Here is an 18,599-nt window from a genome sequence, read left to right as displayed (position 1 = left end):
CTCATGAATTACAACTTTGTGTTTTTTATAGAAGGAGGTCAAGAAAGAGATGGGAACACGAAACAGAGGAATTAATAAAGAAGGAAACAAGGAGAGAAGATCAATGTTTTTGTTTGGAAATACAAATACATGAATAAAAAAGGAAGTTGTCATTCATTTTCCAAACGATACAGCTGTAAATGAGTCGCTACCTTACGCACAAATGTCCTCTTGTCGCAATTGATTATGTAATTTGGACGGGGACGATAGTTTGCCATTTTTAAAAAGTGGGGTCCCCCATGTAGAAATTTGGGCAAAGCTGGTTGAAAGGCACCACTGAGGTTTGACCACATACCCGCTGATCCTGACAGGCTAATATATTATCCAGCCACTTATAGAGGTATCCGTCAGGAGAGAGGCCAACGTTGTCAAACACAGACCCGCAGCAGAGAACAGCAGACATGGCCTGGAAGAACAAACAGCAGTCACATGTTAGAGGTTTGATGATTCAAGATGAACTGATCCTGGTCCAGAATCGGTAACAGACACGTTTTGATCCATCCTGTCCAGTTGTGATCATGCCCTTCTGGATTTAATCATTCCTCTTTTCTCTGGATGGAGATAGAGTCTCAAGTCCTGACTGTCAACATTAATTGTATTTTGACAATTTTTTTATAAACTTTCAATTGGATTGAGATTGTTTAAAACCAGGTTAGGTTGCTCTGTATGTGCCTACATTATCCTATACCCTAATTTTTGTGCTGCTGCTTACAAATTAAATGACTCTTGAAGGACAATAAAGAACTAAACGTTCTTTTCTTTGTTTAACAAAGCCTCCGCCACATTTGCATGTAAATCAATGCAAAGAGGTGACACACGTCTTGGTGTTGAATGTATGAAGGTCTCAATGTGTGTGTCTAAATGTGTCAGTGGGATGAGATGAGATGTGAAAATCTAATCTCGGTGCACTGCGGATTATTCTGGATGGAGCATTTATTCAAACGCTGCAGTTCATGGGTGAGTTTACGTCACTTTGTGTTTGACTTGTGGGTGGAGACGAGTCTGTACCAAACAAGGTAGGACGGGAGGATTTTTTTCCCAATGCAGAACCACCTTGTGATTCAGAGGCTGGTTTCATCAACACAATTTGTGAACACTGTTCACGAGGAGAGGATTGCAAAAGGTGGCAACATCCTCTTTCCTAAATTAATGTTTACATTGCATGCATGTTTTTAATACTTTTGTTTTTGCACTAAGGTGAGCCAGGAGCAGTTAGTTTAAACTTCAGGCTTGAGTAGCAGAACATGGCTCTGCCAAAACTAAAGCTAAATCTACATTTGGAAAGCATTTTCAGAGAAAAACAAATCTGCGTCTAGATTAGGGTTTCAGCTCTTTATCAGGAGTTATTTGTGTCCAAACTATCTACAACCTGAAGGTTCTACAAACAAGAAACCAAATATGGGTAAAAGACAATAGGCCGAGGACGAGGTGAAACTGAAACTGAAAGTAGGGCCTTTCGTTCACAGCTGATGGTCGAGTTGTGGCTGATAAGAATCAGGAAGTGAACTGTGTCATCGCTTCAAAGTTCGACTAAAATTGATACCATCGATATGATCTTTGGAATTTCTCATCCAAACAACGTCAAAGTTGGCACTGCTCACACTGGTGCCCTGAGTCAGCCACCTGCCAAGTCTATTAAGTTGTGAGACTAATAGTCAGTCAATAGATTCAAAACATCACTGCTATTATTATACTGTACTAGGGCTCCTCCATACTTTCTGTATCTGCTAGTCCAAAGACAATCACGACGAATGAGGGTCTGCCACAGTTTTAACGCTCCATGTATTTGTATTCACTCTCACATTAAATTTTGAGCAATGGCTTGTACAGCTGTTGGTTACAGTGGACCTCTTTGGACAACCTTTCTAGTTCATCTTTTTCATCAACATCCTCAAATGTTGGGGGTGTTCACGTGCATCCACAACACAGACAGATGATATTTAAGTCTTGATATTTATGGGTAATATTAATAAATGTAAGAGTCTTTGAGATCAGTAGATTCATGTTTTTACCTTTAGGGCACAGTATTGATATCTCGTGATTTGGTGATTCCTGTCACTGTAGCGATCCAGAGGCGTGAACATGATGCTGAATGGACCGGCCCACTGACTGAAGAGGATGAAGAGATGGTGTCGCAGGCTCTGCTGTGGAAACAGGAAGCGCCTGTGGTGCACTGTGGATACAGATGATTCATTTTAACTGAGAGTTTAACTAAACAGTCAGCAAAAATATTTAGTGACCCTAAACTCTTTACAACCAATTCAGTAACAACTGGACTTGCAGTTTTCGTGACGTTTCACCTTTCATTCAAGAGGCTTCTTCAGTCCTTCGTAATCAAAGGACATTTTTTCCCAGCATGGTGATATACATGTCCTTTGACAGATACTTTGCTATTGAGTGGAGACTTGTTTAGGTCTGGCAACCAATGAGTCATCACGTTCTCTGTCCTCCAGCCACGCTATTTTTAGATCTAATCCCTTTGGGCCGTTCCCAAACCAAGATCAATGTCAAGAGTCTTGTGCTCCGTGAAATGAGTGATTGAGCTCAAGCCAAATGGAAGCCTGTTACATAATTCACAATTCACAAATGGATGAAAAGTACAGATGGATTCTATTAGGCATCCAGGTAGAGGAAATGCCAGTGCAGATAGAGTTTCTATTCTGTAATTTATCGATCTAATCTTGTCAGTGACTGGTATAACGGGAAAAAAACAGAAAAACTGGTTTGAGGAAGCGTTTCTGACTACCTGGTACACATTGGATGAGGTTCGCCACCATGGCGCTGAAGTGAGCTCGGATGTCCTTGAGGATCTCGGCATCTTTGTCATTCTCAGCCTCCAGAAGCATCCGGGTAAGATCAACATACTCCAGGAACAAAGCGCCCAGAGCAAGGGTGTCACGTTCCAGGGCCCCATTTGTACTGAGACATCACAAACAACAGAGAGGCCCAATGAGGAGCAAGAAGCGAAGAAAATCCCAGGGACCTACTGCTTCAGTTGATAACAAAGACGCTTTATTGTTGTATCATATAGCAAAAAAGTCAACCTTATTGTTGTTATTGACACGAACCTGTCACTGACGACACCTGCGTCAGCCAGCAGCTCAAAGATCCGCAGCAGCTGCAGTCTCAGGAGGTCACGGCGTTCACGGCGCTTCTTGTTCTACAAAATGATAAAACACAGTTTACTGACTGAGATTTTATGATACATGCCAGGTCAGTGATAGAGCTACATTGCATTTTTCAGACAACCAAAGCTGTAGTGGGCAGCATTGTTGGAAAAAATAACTTATCAGTCTTTTAAAAGTCTTTTCGGAAGACGTAATTGTCTCTTTTAGATTTTCTTTTAGGTTGCTTTGCAACATAGGCAGATGTTGCCACAATCAGAATGGTGACCTTTACACCAAAATGACACGTATAGGTGCTGCCGTCTCTCTGAACGGTCATGTGATTGGTCAATTACTCCCATCACTCTCAAGGCTTGTGGAGCAGATATCTAGTTCTATCTAAGGCTCCCACTGTATTTACATTGAATCATTGTTCATTATTGTCAAATATGCTGCCTATTTTAGCTTTAATAGGTGATCTTAAGTGTTGGTATGATTTAATGGTGTTTTATTGGTGTGTTAGGTGTTCAAATATGCTCAACCAACCTCAGGTCTTCTTTCTAGCGCCTCTTTCATGAGGGGATGTAACTCCTCTACAAGTTCCCTGTGCAGAGACAGTGAGAAAAAATTGACAAAGTCAGCTGCAGTAAAACACATATTTCATTTTTAGGGAAAGGGGATTTCACTTAGAACACTGAAATAATTAAGGTGCAGTAATAAATGATAACAGTGCACTGTAATCATCGGAAAAACTAATAAACAAACCTATGAAAATAACCTACTACAAATCATCTTTTGTATGGGGAAAGTTGAAACTGTCAGAGAACTAAAGTGGCCTTCATAAAAGAAAGTGTATGCCTTTCTTATTTGTGAAATAGGCTTCTGTTTTATCATGCAAAATGCAGTTCCTGACTAGTTTGTCTTTTCAGGCTCCTGTAGAAACATAGCAATGCAAGATGGTGCCTCCATAAAGCAAGGCCCTTGCCAAAAGTACATATGATGACTTATTCTAAGGCTACGAAATGCCAATAGACTTTTCTAAATGTTACACACTGCACCTTTCAAACAGTCAAACAGCTCATAGTAGCACATCTCCTGTGAAAGATTGTTCTCTGTTATACCTGAATACAAGGGAATTGGTGCGACCAAAGCCCAGCACTAATGATTCTGTCAACTCGATGCTCTCTGCCCTCATCAGGGGAACCAACTGCTTCAGGAGCCAAGCCACGGACGGGCTCCCGATGACCTGAAACACCAAAGCACACACAGTTCAGTCAGACATAGACACCAGTCACACAGCGCTAACACCAGTAATTACACACGATTACATTGAGGTACGTGTCTCTTCATAAAAGAATCTATCAGCACCCTGTTCCATTCATGCAAAGATACAATAGCTGCTGTGTAATGTGATGCTTTGAGTTTGGATGTCAACAAGCTCTGTATGAACACCTGATCCTGACGAGAGAAAAAAAGCACAAGGGGGAATTAATAAGTCAAGGGAGGAGGCTACCTTGTTGTCGTGGCTGACTGCGCTGTCAGGTGTGACAGACGTGATCTCAGGTGTCGACGCTCTCAGGTGACCTGGGCTCATGATGCTGGGTTTGGCCAAGCCAAAACACAGGATCAGGTAGTTTCTCCACAGCGTGACATGACTGTCCCCACTGCCCGAGGTGCTGGTCTTTTTCGCGTAAACAGGGTTACTGGTAAACAATTCCAAAAGAAAACATTATTAAGTCCTTATTATGTAAGATATTTATAACAAGGCGTCTCATATTCAAGGGAAACGTACACAGAAACACATTCAAATACCTATTTAGATAGCATGTAGCTCACTAGCTAGATTTTTAGCAGGCATAGATAGATATATAGATAGATAGATAGCTAGATAGATAGAGAGATAGAGAGATAGGCAGACAGGCAGGCAGGCAGGCAGACAGGCAGACAGACAGACAGATAGATAAATAGATAGAAGAAAGTGCAGATAGAAGGCTATCTAGATACATAGCAAGAGATTTAACTACCAAGCTAGCTAGCTGTTTAGCAGACATAGATAGATAGACAGATAGCTAACTAGCGATATAGATAGATAGATAGATAGATAGATAGATAGATGGATAGATGGATAGATATATAGATAGATAGATTGATAGAATAAAGTACAGATAGAAGGCTAACTAACTGCCAACTCTTTAGCAGACATAGATAGACAGATAGACAGACAGACAGACAGATAAATAGACAGACAGGCAGACAGACAGACAGATAGATAGATATATAAATAGATAGAAAAAAGTGCAGATAGAAGGCTATCTAGATACATAGCAAGAGATTTAACTACCAAGCTAGCTAGCTGTTTAGCAGACATAGATAGATAGACAGATAGCTAACTAGCAATAGAGATGGATACTGCAGTTGGATAGATAGATAAATAGATAGATAGATGGATACATACATAGATAGATAGATAGATAGATAGATAGAACAACGAGGAATGAAAGAATAAAATGTAAAAAAAACAACAACATAACATTGGTCTTGAATATGAACAGTGCAAGTGTGAGGATGAGCAGTAACAAGTAGAATAGAAGAGAGAAGACACTCACTTTGGATCGACCAGGGGCATGAGTGTCTGCATGCGAGTGAAGGCGTAGGGCCAGGCGTAACTGAGCGCTGTGGGGCAGTGTTTGGGCAAGTTGTCCTGTCGGAGGAGGCTGTACACACACAGCACCCAGGGATCCTTCACTGACTGAGCGAAGATCCACACGTGCGAGGGGCTCCTGATGTCATAATGACTGTTGACCAAAAGTGCGTTCCACTCCACCAGCCACTGGAGGTCCACGTGGTGGCCAACTGGCAGAGCGGCCTACAAACAAGCAAGCAGGGGGCAAAGGTGAGAAAGGGGTCATGAATGAATTAGATATTTCATTAGAAACAACTTTTACTGAGCAGCCATTTAGAGTCTAGCAGCTGTTGCTTAAATTTTTAAGCGACTTGCTCCAAAGAGTTCCCCCGGGCAAAAGTCGTTAGACTCCATTACTAGATAGCCATCGCTCGTGGAAAACTACAACAAGCATGTTTGTTGAACCATTTTCTGTTGGTCTGCATACATCATCCAGGTCATTGGTGTGATTGGTCGAAGGCCTATCCAATTGCATACCGAGGCATTTTGATCCACATCCATTCGTCCCGCCACTTGGAAGTGGGAGGTGACTACACAGATTACATGTGGTCTGGTATCAACCAGGCTAACAGGCTGCGCCTCTAACTTAGTGATTCTCAAAGACTGGTGACCAACAAATGGGTCACGGGAGAGTTTCTATGGGTTCATGTCTGTAAACTTGCCACTACATTAAGCACAAACTTGCTCTTGTCATGACTGATAATGTGATTTGGGTCATGATTGTTTGCCATCTTTGAAAGTAGGTCCCCCATGTAGAAAGTTTGGGAAACACTGCTCTAACTTACCGAATCAGAAACTGCAACGTTGACAAAACTGTCCAGGATTACGGGGCTGAGCTGATCCATAATCTCTATCATAGGTTTGTCATCATCCTGCAGTCAAGAAAAACAAGATCACAATCTGTAAACCCCTTTAAAGAATACCCTCTCTGCTACGGTGTGTCGTTTTGCGGCCTTTCCATACCTCGGTCTGTCCGATGGTCATAAAGAGGCTTCGTATCTCTTTGAGAATGGCGATGGCAAGTTTGCGGGTGCTCAGCTGACAGGAGCAGAGCAGAACAAGGGCCAGTCCCTCCACAGCGTGCAGCACCGTGGAGTGAGGTCCTCGCTCGGGAGGCACCTTCAGACTTGAGCTGGTCTGCAAGAGCTGTGACAAAAACCTCCAAATGTAACAGTTGCATGGTAGCTAGGATTTGACACAAGTGTTGGCAGTATCAGCCAGAGGGCTTAAAAACAAATGTGTTGCTAAGCACATAAACAAGCCATAGCTGCCACAAAGGTGTGTACCTCGGCTGTGTGTATCTTAGCCGTGTCGTAGCTCTTCCCTGGGGCAGCCTGGGTAAGTTTCCACTGTGTGAGCAGTTGCAGCAGTAATTTGAGGGAGGTGTCTAACAGTCCCTGGTGAGTGTCTTGAACTTCACGCAACAGGAAGTTAGTGAATCCAAACAGAACGTCGTCACGCCAGTCAGAGAAATCCAAGAGCAGACTTTGCAAAGAATTCTGGGCTATTAGCCTCAGCTCGTCGTCCATGTGAATTGTCAGCCTGACAGACAAGACGTAAAATGACTTATTATGAACGTAACTGATACAATAATCCATCATCTGGACAGATTATGGAGGCCATGACCAAGATGTGAGAATACCGTATACTAAGCTTTAAACAAAACACAAACAGATGTAACAGGAACATCAGGTGAAACAAGACGAGGTAAATCTTTCTACAAACAGAAACATTAGCTACACTTGATTACATTTATTTATCTTCTCAGACAGCCATATTTGTCATCCAGAGCACGATACATGTGACATACCGAGAGAGCAGGTCTATCAGCTCAGGCTTGGTCATCCCATCGGGCAGGATACGAGGAATGGCAGCGACACAGGTCCTGAACAAGTCAATCTTAGGCTTCCTCTCACCCCTGAAAATATCAAGAATTAACTGATAAATATGATTGAATGAAAGCACATTCAACAGTGTTTTGTGTCAGCCAGGTCAGAGTGATGTTCACACGTACGTGATCATGTCCTCAGGCTCTTTGTTTAACATCTGAGCGTTTGTCATCATCATGCAGCGTCCCACCTCCTTGTCCAAGTGTCTGAGGATGTTGTCAATAGCCTTCTTCACGCTGAAGTAATACTGTGACATCCCTGGAGACGACGGCACAGCAGCTGTAATCGCCGTAGCATGACATTTTCAACATTCACGAGGCATGTCAGTGTCACTCACCAATAACTTTGGCCTCCTCATCTGTGAGCGTTTTACTAAGATATGTCTTTTTCACTCGAAGTGTGTTCCCGGAGGGCAAAGTGCTACCAGTGTTAGGCATGGGAGGGTCACCGTCCTTCTGCTGCAGTTTATCAGCTATGACCAGGAATGCTCTTAGACCAATATTCATTCTCTGGACACACAGGAAAAATACATAGAACGCTTAGTATATAGCAATAGTACAGTGCGGTATAGTATAGTAAAGTATAATAAAGCATAGTATACTGTAGCACGGCATAGCATCTCACATTACAGTACACTGCAGCATAGTGTAGCACAATAAAGTACCATAGTATTGATAGCATAGCATCACGTCATTCTGTACTACTGTACAGTACTACAACGTAACAAACTTGAATAATACTAAAAAAAGTACTGACCAGTACAACACTATACCACACTGCACTATTGTCCTTTACGATACAAAACTACAGTATACTATATAATTCTGCATTGCACTATATTGTTATACAGTCACTATGCTATGCTTCACTATACTATATAAAACTTCATTGTACTGTATTGTAGTGCACAATTGTACAGTAAATACTATACTACACAATACTATACTATGTTGTACTATACTGTGCTTTAGTATACCTTACTACACAATTGTATCGTACATACAACGCTATGCAATGCTATTCTGCACTGTATTGTATTGTATGGTACTACACAAGTAAATACTATACTATAATACACTGCACTACAGTAAGTACTATACTGTACTATACTATACTATACCTTAGTATAGTACACTGCACTATAGTAAGTACTATAATATACTATACTACCCTATTTCAGGGGACAACAGAAAATATTAGAGCTAAATAAAAATGTAAATAAAGGTTAAATTCATACCTCTGGATTAAGACTAAATGCTTTTGCAGGTTTTCCGACACAAAGGAGGTCAAATATAATTTCTTTCATGGCAAAATCAAGTCTTTCCTGAAATGAAAGGAGGAAAAAATGTGTTTAGAGTCATTTAGTAATTACAAGGAGCCCCCACAGAGATGAGTATGAGACTTACTGTATCTGCAAAGTAATTGTATTCACCTGTGCAATAAACTGTATGATTTTGACAAAGATATTGAGAGGCATGTCCCTTGGTACCACGCTGCGGGATCCTTTGGGGAAAAGTGTTGTGATGATGGTGCTGAGGCGACTGTGGATAGAGAGGGAGAAGATTCATAAGAGATTTTGAAGTGTTGCCCTGCATAAAATTGGTAAATAGAAAATGAGATTAAACTCTTTACAAGAGTACTCTATTCATTTGTTGTGTTTGTTTAATATGTTTAAATTTTGACTCCTTTTGGTTTGCCCCAGTTGACTCAGGCTCGTGGTAATGTGGTGTTGACCTATCCCTGGATTAATGTCCTTTCACGTGAAAAACTGCTCATTGTTCTTTCTCTGAAAGCAACTAAAACAACGACTGCTCACTGTCTTTTCTGCTAACAATTTAAATCACTACCTCACAGGTATTTACTGGAAAATTGACGATAACAAGCAATTCAATAGGAAATTCTGCCTCTCGCTCAGTGGAAATGATTCTGTGAGGTCACTGATAGGAGATATTTACCCTTGTGTTGCAGTGTTGCTCTCACACTTTATTCTGATCATGTAGACCCACAGCAGCCGATACAAGGACTCCAGTGCAACGCGAGCCATTTTAGGATCTCGACTCTGTCGTGATATTAGATTCACGGGGGAAAAAAAAGGTCAGTGGCAGAAACAGACAAGAGCAACAAGTCACAGCCTCAAAACAATAGTTTATTGTTGTTGTACAGTCGATATATCAAAAGCTTATCTGAGCGTATTCAAAGCTTAGTGTAAAAAGAAACCTGTCAACCCGGTTATTTATACTGTAAGGTTGGCAATTGTACTGAAGTATAAAGTAATGTAATGTGACCTTTTTTGTTATTTCCCATACAATAGGAAGTTTACTTTAAAAGGATATTATGCCCATGTAATTGACAGAACGAAGAAAATGACAAAATGATGACAAAGGACATAAGAAGATAGGGTTATGAGGAAAAAAAATTGATTTAAGCTTCAATGGTACTTTGAGGGATTATGTTTACCCATCTTGAGAATAGACGTGTAATCTAACTGCTAGTTAGTTTAAATGGTCATTGGGGCAGGTGATCCACACAGAACTTTCCCTGTATGATCAAAACAAACTCTGTAAACGCGACATTGTTTAAAAAAAAAAGAAGAAATTGTGTTTAAGGAGTCCAAAAAGTCAGTTATAATCCTATAATTGTTCCTGTTTGTACTAAAGGGATTACCAAACACTGGGTCGGGACCCATAGATGGGTCGTAGAGATCTTTTTTGGGGCCCCAAACTAATTTGCAAAAAATTTATTTAGTTTATTTAAATAACACAAGTGGAGTTTTAATTCATTTTACAAACATTTCTCATAAATGATTTGTTGACCAATTCAAAATGATATTAGGTGTCACAGATACGACTGTAAATTAGCCGCTACATAATGTTCAAATTTTGCCCGTCACAATTTATGTTGGGAAACGTTGGTTTAAACAACACTGATGTCACTCACTCACTATATTGACTTATTAAAGGTACAGTAACATCGCTTGGTGAAGTCACACACTAGAGCTTTAAATTACCTTTAGATTTGAGAGGCAGTTGTTGAGGAAGATGTGCCATCTGTTGAGGAAGAACTGTTTCTGGCTGACACACAGAAGACACGTCACCAGTGGGTAAAAAGCCTGCGTGGAGGAGAGAGACTTTTCAGATATACCGTCATAGCCAAGGCTGTCTTTGACATCGTCTTTGTCATTTCACTGTGATCTGCTGTGGTGAAACACTTTCCTTTTTACAGACACTAAAGGCTGAAAGTACATTAAAAGTGCATTTAATGCATTCAATCTGCACTAAAAAAAGCTTGGTTTTCTGCTTTGAAAAGGCAGCCTTGCCTCTTCATACATCATAAATTATTTCCACTGTGGACACTGACATTGCAAAAGATCGGCGCACGACAAGAGTGACCTTGAAATGGTTGAGGATTCACAAAGACCGCAGACATCCAGCCCATTTAAGCATTCAGCAGAGAGTGTGTGTGTGAACGTGTGTGTGGATGAGGAGGCAGAAAAACAAATGGCCTCTGTTTGTTTCTCTGCTCGTTTACTTACCAGCGAGTGCTTCTTCCTGGAGGACAAGTCCAGGGTTGTGTCATACAAGCTGTCCACAAAGTTCCTGAGGCAGGGTACGTTCACCTCGTTCTTCACGGCCTAGAACGGCATCACACACACAGAGGAATCAGTCTCCTCTCCAGAGTGTCGCTCTTCTGGGGTTTTTTAATTAACTATCACATGCAACAGAAAAACAAACTTACTGCGGCAACAGGGACCAGAATTTCAACAAAAAGACCGGCCAGAGCGTGCTTAATGTCCTTGTCCTTGACTTCCAAGAAATAATTGCCGCACTCCTGCAAATGAAAGAGCAGTAAATGGTTTGGCAAACAATATGTTGACTCAGCGCAGGATGCCATACATTTACGCTACTTTACAATAAATGCAGTCGTACCTCGCTTTCTCGTGAATAATATCGAACATTATATCATAAAAAATATCAAATTGATGCATAAGGACCAAAAATACCCTAACCCTTTGAATTCCCTCTGTCTTCCAGGATTTTTGTTTATCTGTCTACATCAAGATTGCATATCCTTATATACCGGATCATGTGAGAAAGAGACTCTGGCTAGCACAGCTCACTTTCCCCCTTACAAAGCCCCTTAGATTGCCCCCTTTTCACCTTAAATTTAGGAAATTAGGAAATAGGAAATTAAGTGTCAAACTATGTGATCTCTGGCCTGTTGTACCTGCATGAACTGAAAAGAGGCTTCAAAATCCTCGACAGGATACATCTTAACTCGGAAGAACTTGACGCCCATGATGAGGCTGATGGTGGACTGGACGACGTACGGACTCTGCTCTTTCTGCCGCAGCTCTTTAAGCTCGGCCATAAACTTCTTCTTCACAGCAGGAAACCTGAGAGTGAGAGAGAGAAAGAGAGAGAGAAAAGGAAGAAGAAGAAAAAAACTAAATGGGATTCTATATAAAGACCGACCTGAACCTGCAAATCCCAAAAAGCTTCTCCACTTGACACTGTGACGTGGAGCGAATACTCTGAGAATCCATTCAGGGGGGTTTAATTTTCTGAAAATGTCATCGCCCCTTATCTTACTGTGGACATGCAGAGTGTCAGCCACAGGATGAACTTGGTTTGGCACCTGATCCTTTGCCCAAATTGGCTTACAGATGGGATTCTTTCTCAGGTCTAAATTTAGAAAATAATTAATCATGAGAGCTCATGTGAGCATCTCCCAGCTCCTTTACTGCTGGCTCACACTGCAATCGTGAGACAGTGAATCCCACATTATGGTCAGGTAACGGGAGAAAAGGTGGACTGACACAAACAGTCCAGAGTGTGAGTTTTGTGGCATAAATCTCTCAACTATGAATCCAATCTGAATAGTTTTAGGTTGCAGTGAAACCTCTGAGCTCCACAAAAGCCTCTCAGGGAAATATGTCCTGCAGGAAATTAAGCAGAGCACACTTTGGATTGGAGCTATGCAGCGCGCTTTCTCCAGTCATATCTCTATTTTAAGGCTTTGTTCTCTGCTGCCATGATCTGAAAAACCTCAAATAAACAAACATCAATTTCCAGTCCTAGTTTGGTGTGAAGGGCACCTGTCCAAAAGTGTGACCTGGGGAATGTTTTGTAGACAGGCGCGAGCAACAGTGAGACACCGTCATTACGTAGCACGGCACCAGAAGCAGACAGCGTGGAGAAATAAATATTAAAAGGGACAGCTGAGGTTGTTTTTTTTAAGTATTTGTATAAGGTATTTGTGCTGAGAACCTGCCAGAAGGAGACTAAATTCTAGCCATTTAACAAAAGGGTTACCTAATAAATGACATCTTAACTTTAATTTACCTTTAGACAATCTCTTCCACTTGGAAACTGAAGATTGTAAACCCATCACCCTTCTGCACCAAATTCCATTGAGAAAATCGTTGTTTTTAGCTCACAAGGACACTGCAGCCTTTGGTCTAATGCTGCCTTGTTTGGCAAGTTTGTGTCACTTAGCTCAATCCAAACAAAGGATTTCAAACACTGAAGTCGCAGAATAGCACATTTGAACTTACTGATGGAGGCAGCAGTGGATCAACAACTCCTGTGTGCTGCCATGTAAACTCGCTTGTTTTCTCTATAGAGTTTGGTGTGCGGGAGGGAGTGGTTGACAAAGCAACACAAACTTTAGTTTCCAGTCAGTAAAAAGCTGCCCAACAGCAAGATGAAGTAGTAAACACATTCTTAAGATATCATAGACTTAAGTGTGTGAACATTTTATTAGGTCAGCCTTTTGTTGAGTGGCCAAAATCTGGTTTTAATTCTCTCCCTGCGAGCAGCCACACTTAAGCAGCTGATCAGGGAAGATAGAAAAGAGGAAAACAATTATAGACAATAATATTATGATGAATATGTCTTTGCAACTTACTTGGACTGGGCTAATACTCCTATGACTTCAGCATAAAGGTCTGCTACAGTGTGCATGTTGCCAGTGTTAGGACCATGATACCTGTGGGAAATGCAAGAGAACACAAAACCTTAGAGAAACATAAAAACTATGAAGGGAAGAATGAATTCTACTGGGAATAACAGGATCTTACCCCTCTTTGTATCTAAAGTGCTTAAAGGCGAGGTTAATGACTTCATTGACCAAACCGTCGAGGACTGGGTGGAGCGGCATCTACTCAAGGTTCACAACAATGGATGTTCAAAACTAAGACTCTGTCAATCATGGGCTTATTTTTTTTCCAGCATGACAACATGATTAAGCAACTTTTAAATTTACAAAGTAATAAGATTAACAAAATAATGTCTTCGTGGCACAGAGTTCAGCCAAGTCACCTGTTTCAAAACCTCTATAAGTACAAGAGAGAAGATGAAGTCGATGGCCAAATCCCTCCTTTCAAGTAGAAAATCCCTCTGCTGCTCATCACTATCAGAGAAAAACAAGAGGAACAGGATTTTTCTTTTTTTAAACAATTGTACACTGCGTGTTTGCTCCATGACTGTTTCTTTACATGTTCTACTCGTGACACACGTCGCTATGTGCTAAAGTCAACCTGACAGCTCTCACTTTTTGGACTTGGTGTTGGCTCTCGGTCGGTATTCGTGCAACTCCTCCTCGAGTCCATTTTGTCTTTTGTACCAGTCGAACAAAGTGCGCAGGATGGAGGGGAGGCAGTACTCGGCCAAAGAGCTCATGGTGCTTATCAACTGGAGGAAAAAGAGACACATGCAGTATAGATATAAATATCAATATATGTCGTGCCAAATGCATGTTTGTGTTTGGCAATTAGCATGCCATAGCCAGAGATAGCGATCAACATTTCCTTTGTTTATTTTGTAAAGCAATCAGAACAGAAATTACAGCAGAGTTCACCAGAAATTCATCCCCATCCTTTGTTTTCAGGTTTTTGTGCTTCAGGGAATAAAGTGTCTGTGTTTCACTGAGCGTAAAAGAACAGCGCAACGTCGCTGCTGCTACTTAGCGGGGCTAGCAGCCGAGCTAACTAGTGGAGCTAACTATCTTCGGAGCGAAATGTGATCCCGGTGTTAAAATGTCACAACTGATATATTTGATATGGGTTTTATTTTGTCGTCAAAAAACAAAAAAAAACAAAGCCTCACAATTTTTGGACGGACTGGATAAATGTGAAACAAATGAAATGTCACGCCACTACCGCTGTGTTTGCTGACAGGAAACTGTTTATTACTACACAAAACAAAAGAACAACAGTTAAAGTGAAGGATAATCACATTTTGCTGCTGTAAAAAGTGAACTAAACATGAGAACTGCTGGTTTTAATTAATGAGGAGATTATACAAGCTGTTAAGAAGATTGATAAACTGAAATAAAACATGAAATAAAAATGTTCCGTGCTGCAAGTAGGGCAGTAGGGCAAGTAGGACTGAAACAATTACTCGATTAATCGATTATTAGTGTTTTTAAGGAATTAAAGCGAGTTTTCTGATTTTTCAGCTTCTTAATTGTGAATATTTTCTGGTTTCTTTGCTCCATATAACAAAGAAACCATTAAAACTGTATAATTGTGGGCTTTTGGACAAGATAACAAGACAAGACATTTGAGACATTTGAGGTTTGAGAAACATTTTCTGACATTTTAATGACCAAACGATACTCCATTAATTGAGAAAATAATCGATAGATGAATTGATTATGAAAATAATCATTAGTTGCAGCCCTACCCAGAAGGTTCCTGAACTACCTCAAAGGACTACTGCCCCCCCCGACCAGGTACATTTTCCATTTGACCAAAATGGAAAATTTGGTACTAATAGTTCTTGGTTCCTGTGGTGGAAAATTACACAGTTCCTGGTAAAGGACAGGGGTGTCGGTTATGTCTATAAATGTCCAATGTTGAATTGACGCAATTGTTTCTGCAATTTTTCTGCAATTGTTTCTGTAATCATTCAAACCCAACTCGATAGATTATCAATACTGAATTTTTACTGCCCTGACAATCAAAAAGGGAATGATGAGATAGCATCCTTTGTGAATTGCTCATTGCAATGCCAATGTTGATGATTCACTCCTGAATGCTATATACTGGACCTTCAAGGGGTAAAATACATGATACTGTTGGGTGTGCTGGTCCTTTCTGACACTGTGGTCATGGGGCAGCCTCCCTCCATGTGGGGAGGGGAGGGAAAGGGAAAGGAAGGAACGGGCCGGGCACACAGGAAGGGAGGGGAGTCTGGTTTAGGCCGGGGAAACACAGCAAGCCCTTCATTCAGCACGAGGCTGGAGAAGAATTCTGGCTCTGTGTGGCTGCTGAATGGCCTCACGCAGCAGCACAAACATGCCCCTGTCGCTGTCAAACAGGTCCTTTTTCTACAGCTGCTGCTGCTGCTGCTGCTGGACACACCTACAGAGCAGAGCCAGATCTCAAGGTAAACACTGCTGCCCTTGACTGGCTGTCAAAGACCTTTGGGGATGTGAGCAGCGCTTTCACCCGTCAGCCCTTTAATGTTACAGTAAGGGGTGGCAATCACAGGGCACCTCATGATACGAGATGATATGACATGGCCCGCGATACCGATAATAAATATCATGATACAACCATTCTGTGGTGATCTATATATTGCAAGACGATACATCACGATATCTGTCTAACTGAAGAGAACGAAACCAATCACGGGTGCCAATCTCAGCTGACATAGGGCCAAAGGCGGGGTCACACCCTGGACAGTTCGTCACAGGGACACACAAACAACCATTCACTCTCACATATCCACCTATGGTCAATTTAGAACGTCTAATTTACCTAATCTCCATTCTGAATGCTTTTGGACTGTGGACCTGGTTAGCTTCCGAGATCAGACGAGATCAAGTGTGCTCAGGGTGTTATGACGGCGAGTGAGCACCTTCATTTATGAATTAAAATATCAATATTTACCCTGGTGTATTAATTATCGTATTACACAAGGGAGGACAACGATATAGCACCAAATCGATATCTTGATCAACTCCTAATTACAGTGCACAGAAATAAAGCAGCTTTAAGACATGAAAAGTGCATTGATTCTTCAACCATAGAGTATATAGACTCTTCTGCCTGTAAAACAAACTCCTGTTGCGCAGCCTTGCTTTGTGTTTGGAGTCACCTGCGACTTGGTGAACACTCATATGTACTGTTTTTATCATGGTGACCAACACTGCACGAGTGAAATTATTCTGAAAGCGAAGCTGTCTAGAAACTGTATCCATCATTGTCACGTAAATGAACTGTGTTTGCACTTACTTGGTCAAACTGAGGATCTTCTCCTCTCTGTAGTGACTTCGTTAATGGCTTTTCCTGAAAAACACAAGAGAAAAAGAAAATATTTCACAACTTTTTTTGGTCAAGAAATTCCAACAAAGTTCATAAAACTCTGTCTAAACTCTCTTGTTACCTTTTCTGTCATAAACACTGACCTTGTCAGGACCAGTAGTCTTCATGGAAACCAAAACCTGAACCAGAACCTAATCCCTAACGGTACTTTAGGACTAAGATGTGAATTGTAGTGAGGTTAAGATTAAGGTAAGTCATTGGGTGGAGTGACTCAGTGGTTAAGACTGGTACCCTGTGTGCGAAAGACATCATGGTCTCAATGGTTGCAAGTTGGACTCCACCCCTGGCTGATTGTACTCAATTCCATTGTATGTTGCTTTGGATAAAAGCGTCTGCTAAAATGACATGTAATGTCATTAACTGGTGATGGTTAAAGTTAGGGATAAGGGTTTGTTTACTGTCCAAATGAATGGACATTAATGCAGAGTCCTTAGAGGAACAGCCCGACAAACCTGTGTGTGTGTGGTGTATTTTTAAACAGAGACTTGACTCATGAGTGGAGTCATCGCTCAGTCTGATACCAGGCATGAGCAGTCAGGGTCAGATGTTACAGATGGCGCAGTCCAATATTACACTGGTCCATCATCTGAGGCGGGGACAGACGTCCATGAGGGATTTCAGCTGAATTAAACCTTAATCCATTAACTTCCTTTGACATTGAATTATTTAATTCCCTTTTTTCGGGGGGAGGGGAGGACACATCAGGTGTCCTGCTGTAATTCTGCTCAGTTTAACAGAAGTTTTTGAAGTAACTTTTCCTCCATTGTTGATCACTTTTACAGTCATAGACAACAATGACAGACAAACGCAAAAACATAACATGTCCCCCAGGAAATAAGTAGTTACAGCCACGGAGGAAACAAACTAATCTACTGAGACATTAGTGTTAGGATTTGACATATGAACATTCATACATACTCTGACATTGGCATATTTTACAAACTACTTTAATAATCTGCTTGTTCAATCTGAGTTTATTTTACTTTTCCATCTGCTTAATATTCTGAGTTTTTAATTATTATATGTGCTTTATACAGTACTGTGCAAAAATCTTGTTTTACCAGTGCTATAATGAGCATAACACATCCAGGAAATACAGGAAACATGCATACAGATTTAAATGACACATTTTTGCACAGTACTGTAAATAAAGCTTATTTTAAAACAACAAATACAAATGTAAACACTTATTTTTAAAGTTTTATATGCATTGTTTCTTAATTGTGAATATGTATAAATCTGATGAGGCAAAAGAAAATAATGCTGCTACAGCTGGAATAAAGTTCTATTTTATTCTGGAAATTGCTTTTGATTGTTTTCTTCAAGTCAGTGTTGCTTCATGCAACATAGCAGAGCCTGATGAAGAGTCAAAGTGAAACATCCCTCAACTGTCTCAAAGACAAGTAAACAAAACAGCACATCTGTACCGTTTCTTTTAGTCTCTAGTTTTTCCGAATAAAAGCTTCTGCAGGTTCAAATAGTCAAGTGTTTACTGTCCAAATCCAAATCAGTGTCGTCTCACAGCAGATAAAGCGGTGAAAGGTTGAAAACAC

General features: G+C 40.9%; 1 protein-coding gene across 7 annotated transcripts in view; it reads right to left on the bottom strand.

Moving 5' to 3' along the window:
- frya (furry homolog a (Drosophila)) overlaps positions 1–18,599 on the bottom strand; it is a 67,795-nt gene that overhangs the window by 25,781 nt on the left and 23,415 nt on the right. For all 7 annotated transcript variants that reach the window (XM_058633429.1, XM_058633428.1, XM_058633424.1 and 4 more), the window contains exons 3-28: positions 16,957–17,010; positions 14,268–14,407; positions 14,036–14,126; positions 13,795–13,874; positions 13,623–13,703; positions 11,940–12,108; positions 11,451–11,543; positions 11,248–11,346; positions 10,723–10,824; positions 9,671–9,774; positions 9,148–9,256; positions 8,953–9,039; positions 8,053–8,224; positions 7,841–7,973; positions 7,637–7,744; positions 7,113–7,368; positions 6,790–6,972; positions 6,612–6,698; positions 5,750–6,009; positions 4,657–4,846; positions 4,265–4,389; positions 3,690–3,747; positions 3,108–3,199; positions 2,786–2,958; positions 2,052–2,212; positions 335–445 (exon numbers count right to left, since the gene is read on the bottom strand). In XM_058633429.1, the coding sequence (XP_058489412.1) occupies positions 335–445; positions 2,052–2,212; positions 2,786–2,958; positions 3,108–3,199; positions 3,690–3,747; positions 4,265–4,389; positions 4,657–4,846; positions 5,750–6,009; positions 6,612–6,698; positions 6,790–6,972; positions 7,113–7,368; positions 7,637–7,744; positions 7,841–7,973; positions 8,053–8,224; positions 8,953–9,039; positions 9,148–9,256; positions 9,671–9,774; positions 10,723–10,824; positions 11,248–11,346; positions 11,451–11,543; positions 11,940–12,108; positions 13,623–13,703; positions 13,795–13,874; positions 14,036–14,126; positions 14,268–14,407; positions 16,957–17,010 (3,318 nt within the window). The remainder of the gene's footprint in view (positions 1–334; positions 446–2,051; positions 2,213–2,785; positions 2,959–3,107; positions 3,200–3,689; positions 3,748–4,264; positions 4,390–4,656; positions 4,847–5,749; positions 6,010–6,611; positions 6,699–6,789; positions 6,973–7,112; positions 7,369–7,636; positions 7,745–7,840; positions 7,974–8,052; positions 8,225–8,952; positions 9,040–9,147; positions 9,257–9,670; positions 9,775–10,722; positions 10,825–11,247; positions 11,347–11,450; positions 11,544–11,939; positions 12,109–13,622; positions 13,704–13,794; positions 13,875–14,035; positions 14,127–14,267; positions 14,408–16,956; positions 17,011–18,599) is intronic.

The sequence above is a fragment of the Solea solea genome, chromosome 7 (genome assembly GCF_958295425.1).
Source record: "Solea solea chromosome 7, fSolSol10.1, whole genome shotgun sequence".
Classification (NCBI taxonomy): domain Eukaryota; kingdom Metazoa; phylum Chordata; class Actinopteri; order Pleuronectiformes; family Soleidae; genus Solea; species Solea solea.
The sequence above is the reverse complement of the archived record's forward strand: the minus strand, read 5'-3'. Positions and strand labels throughout refer to the sequence as shown.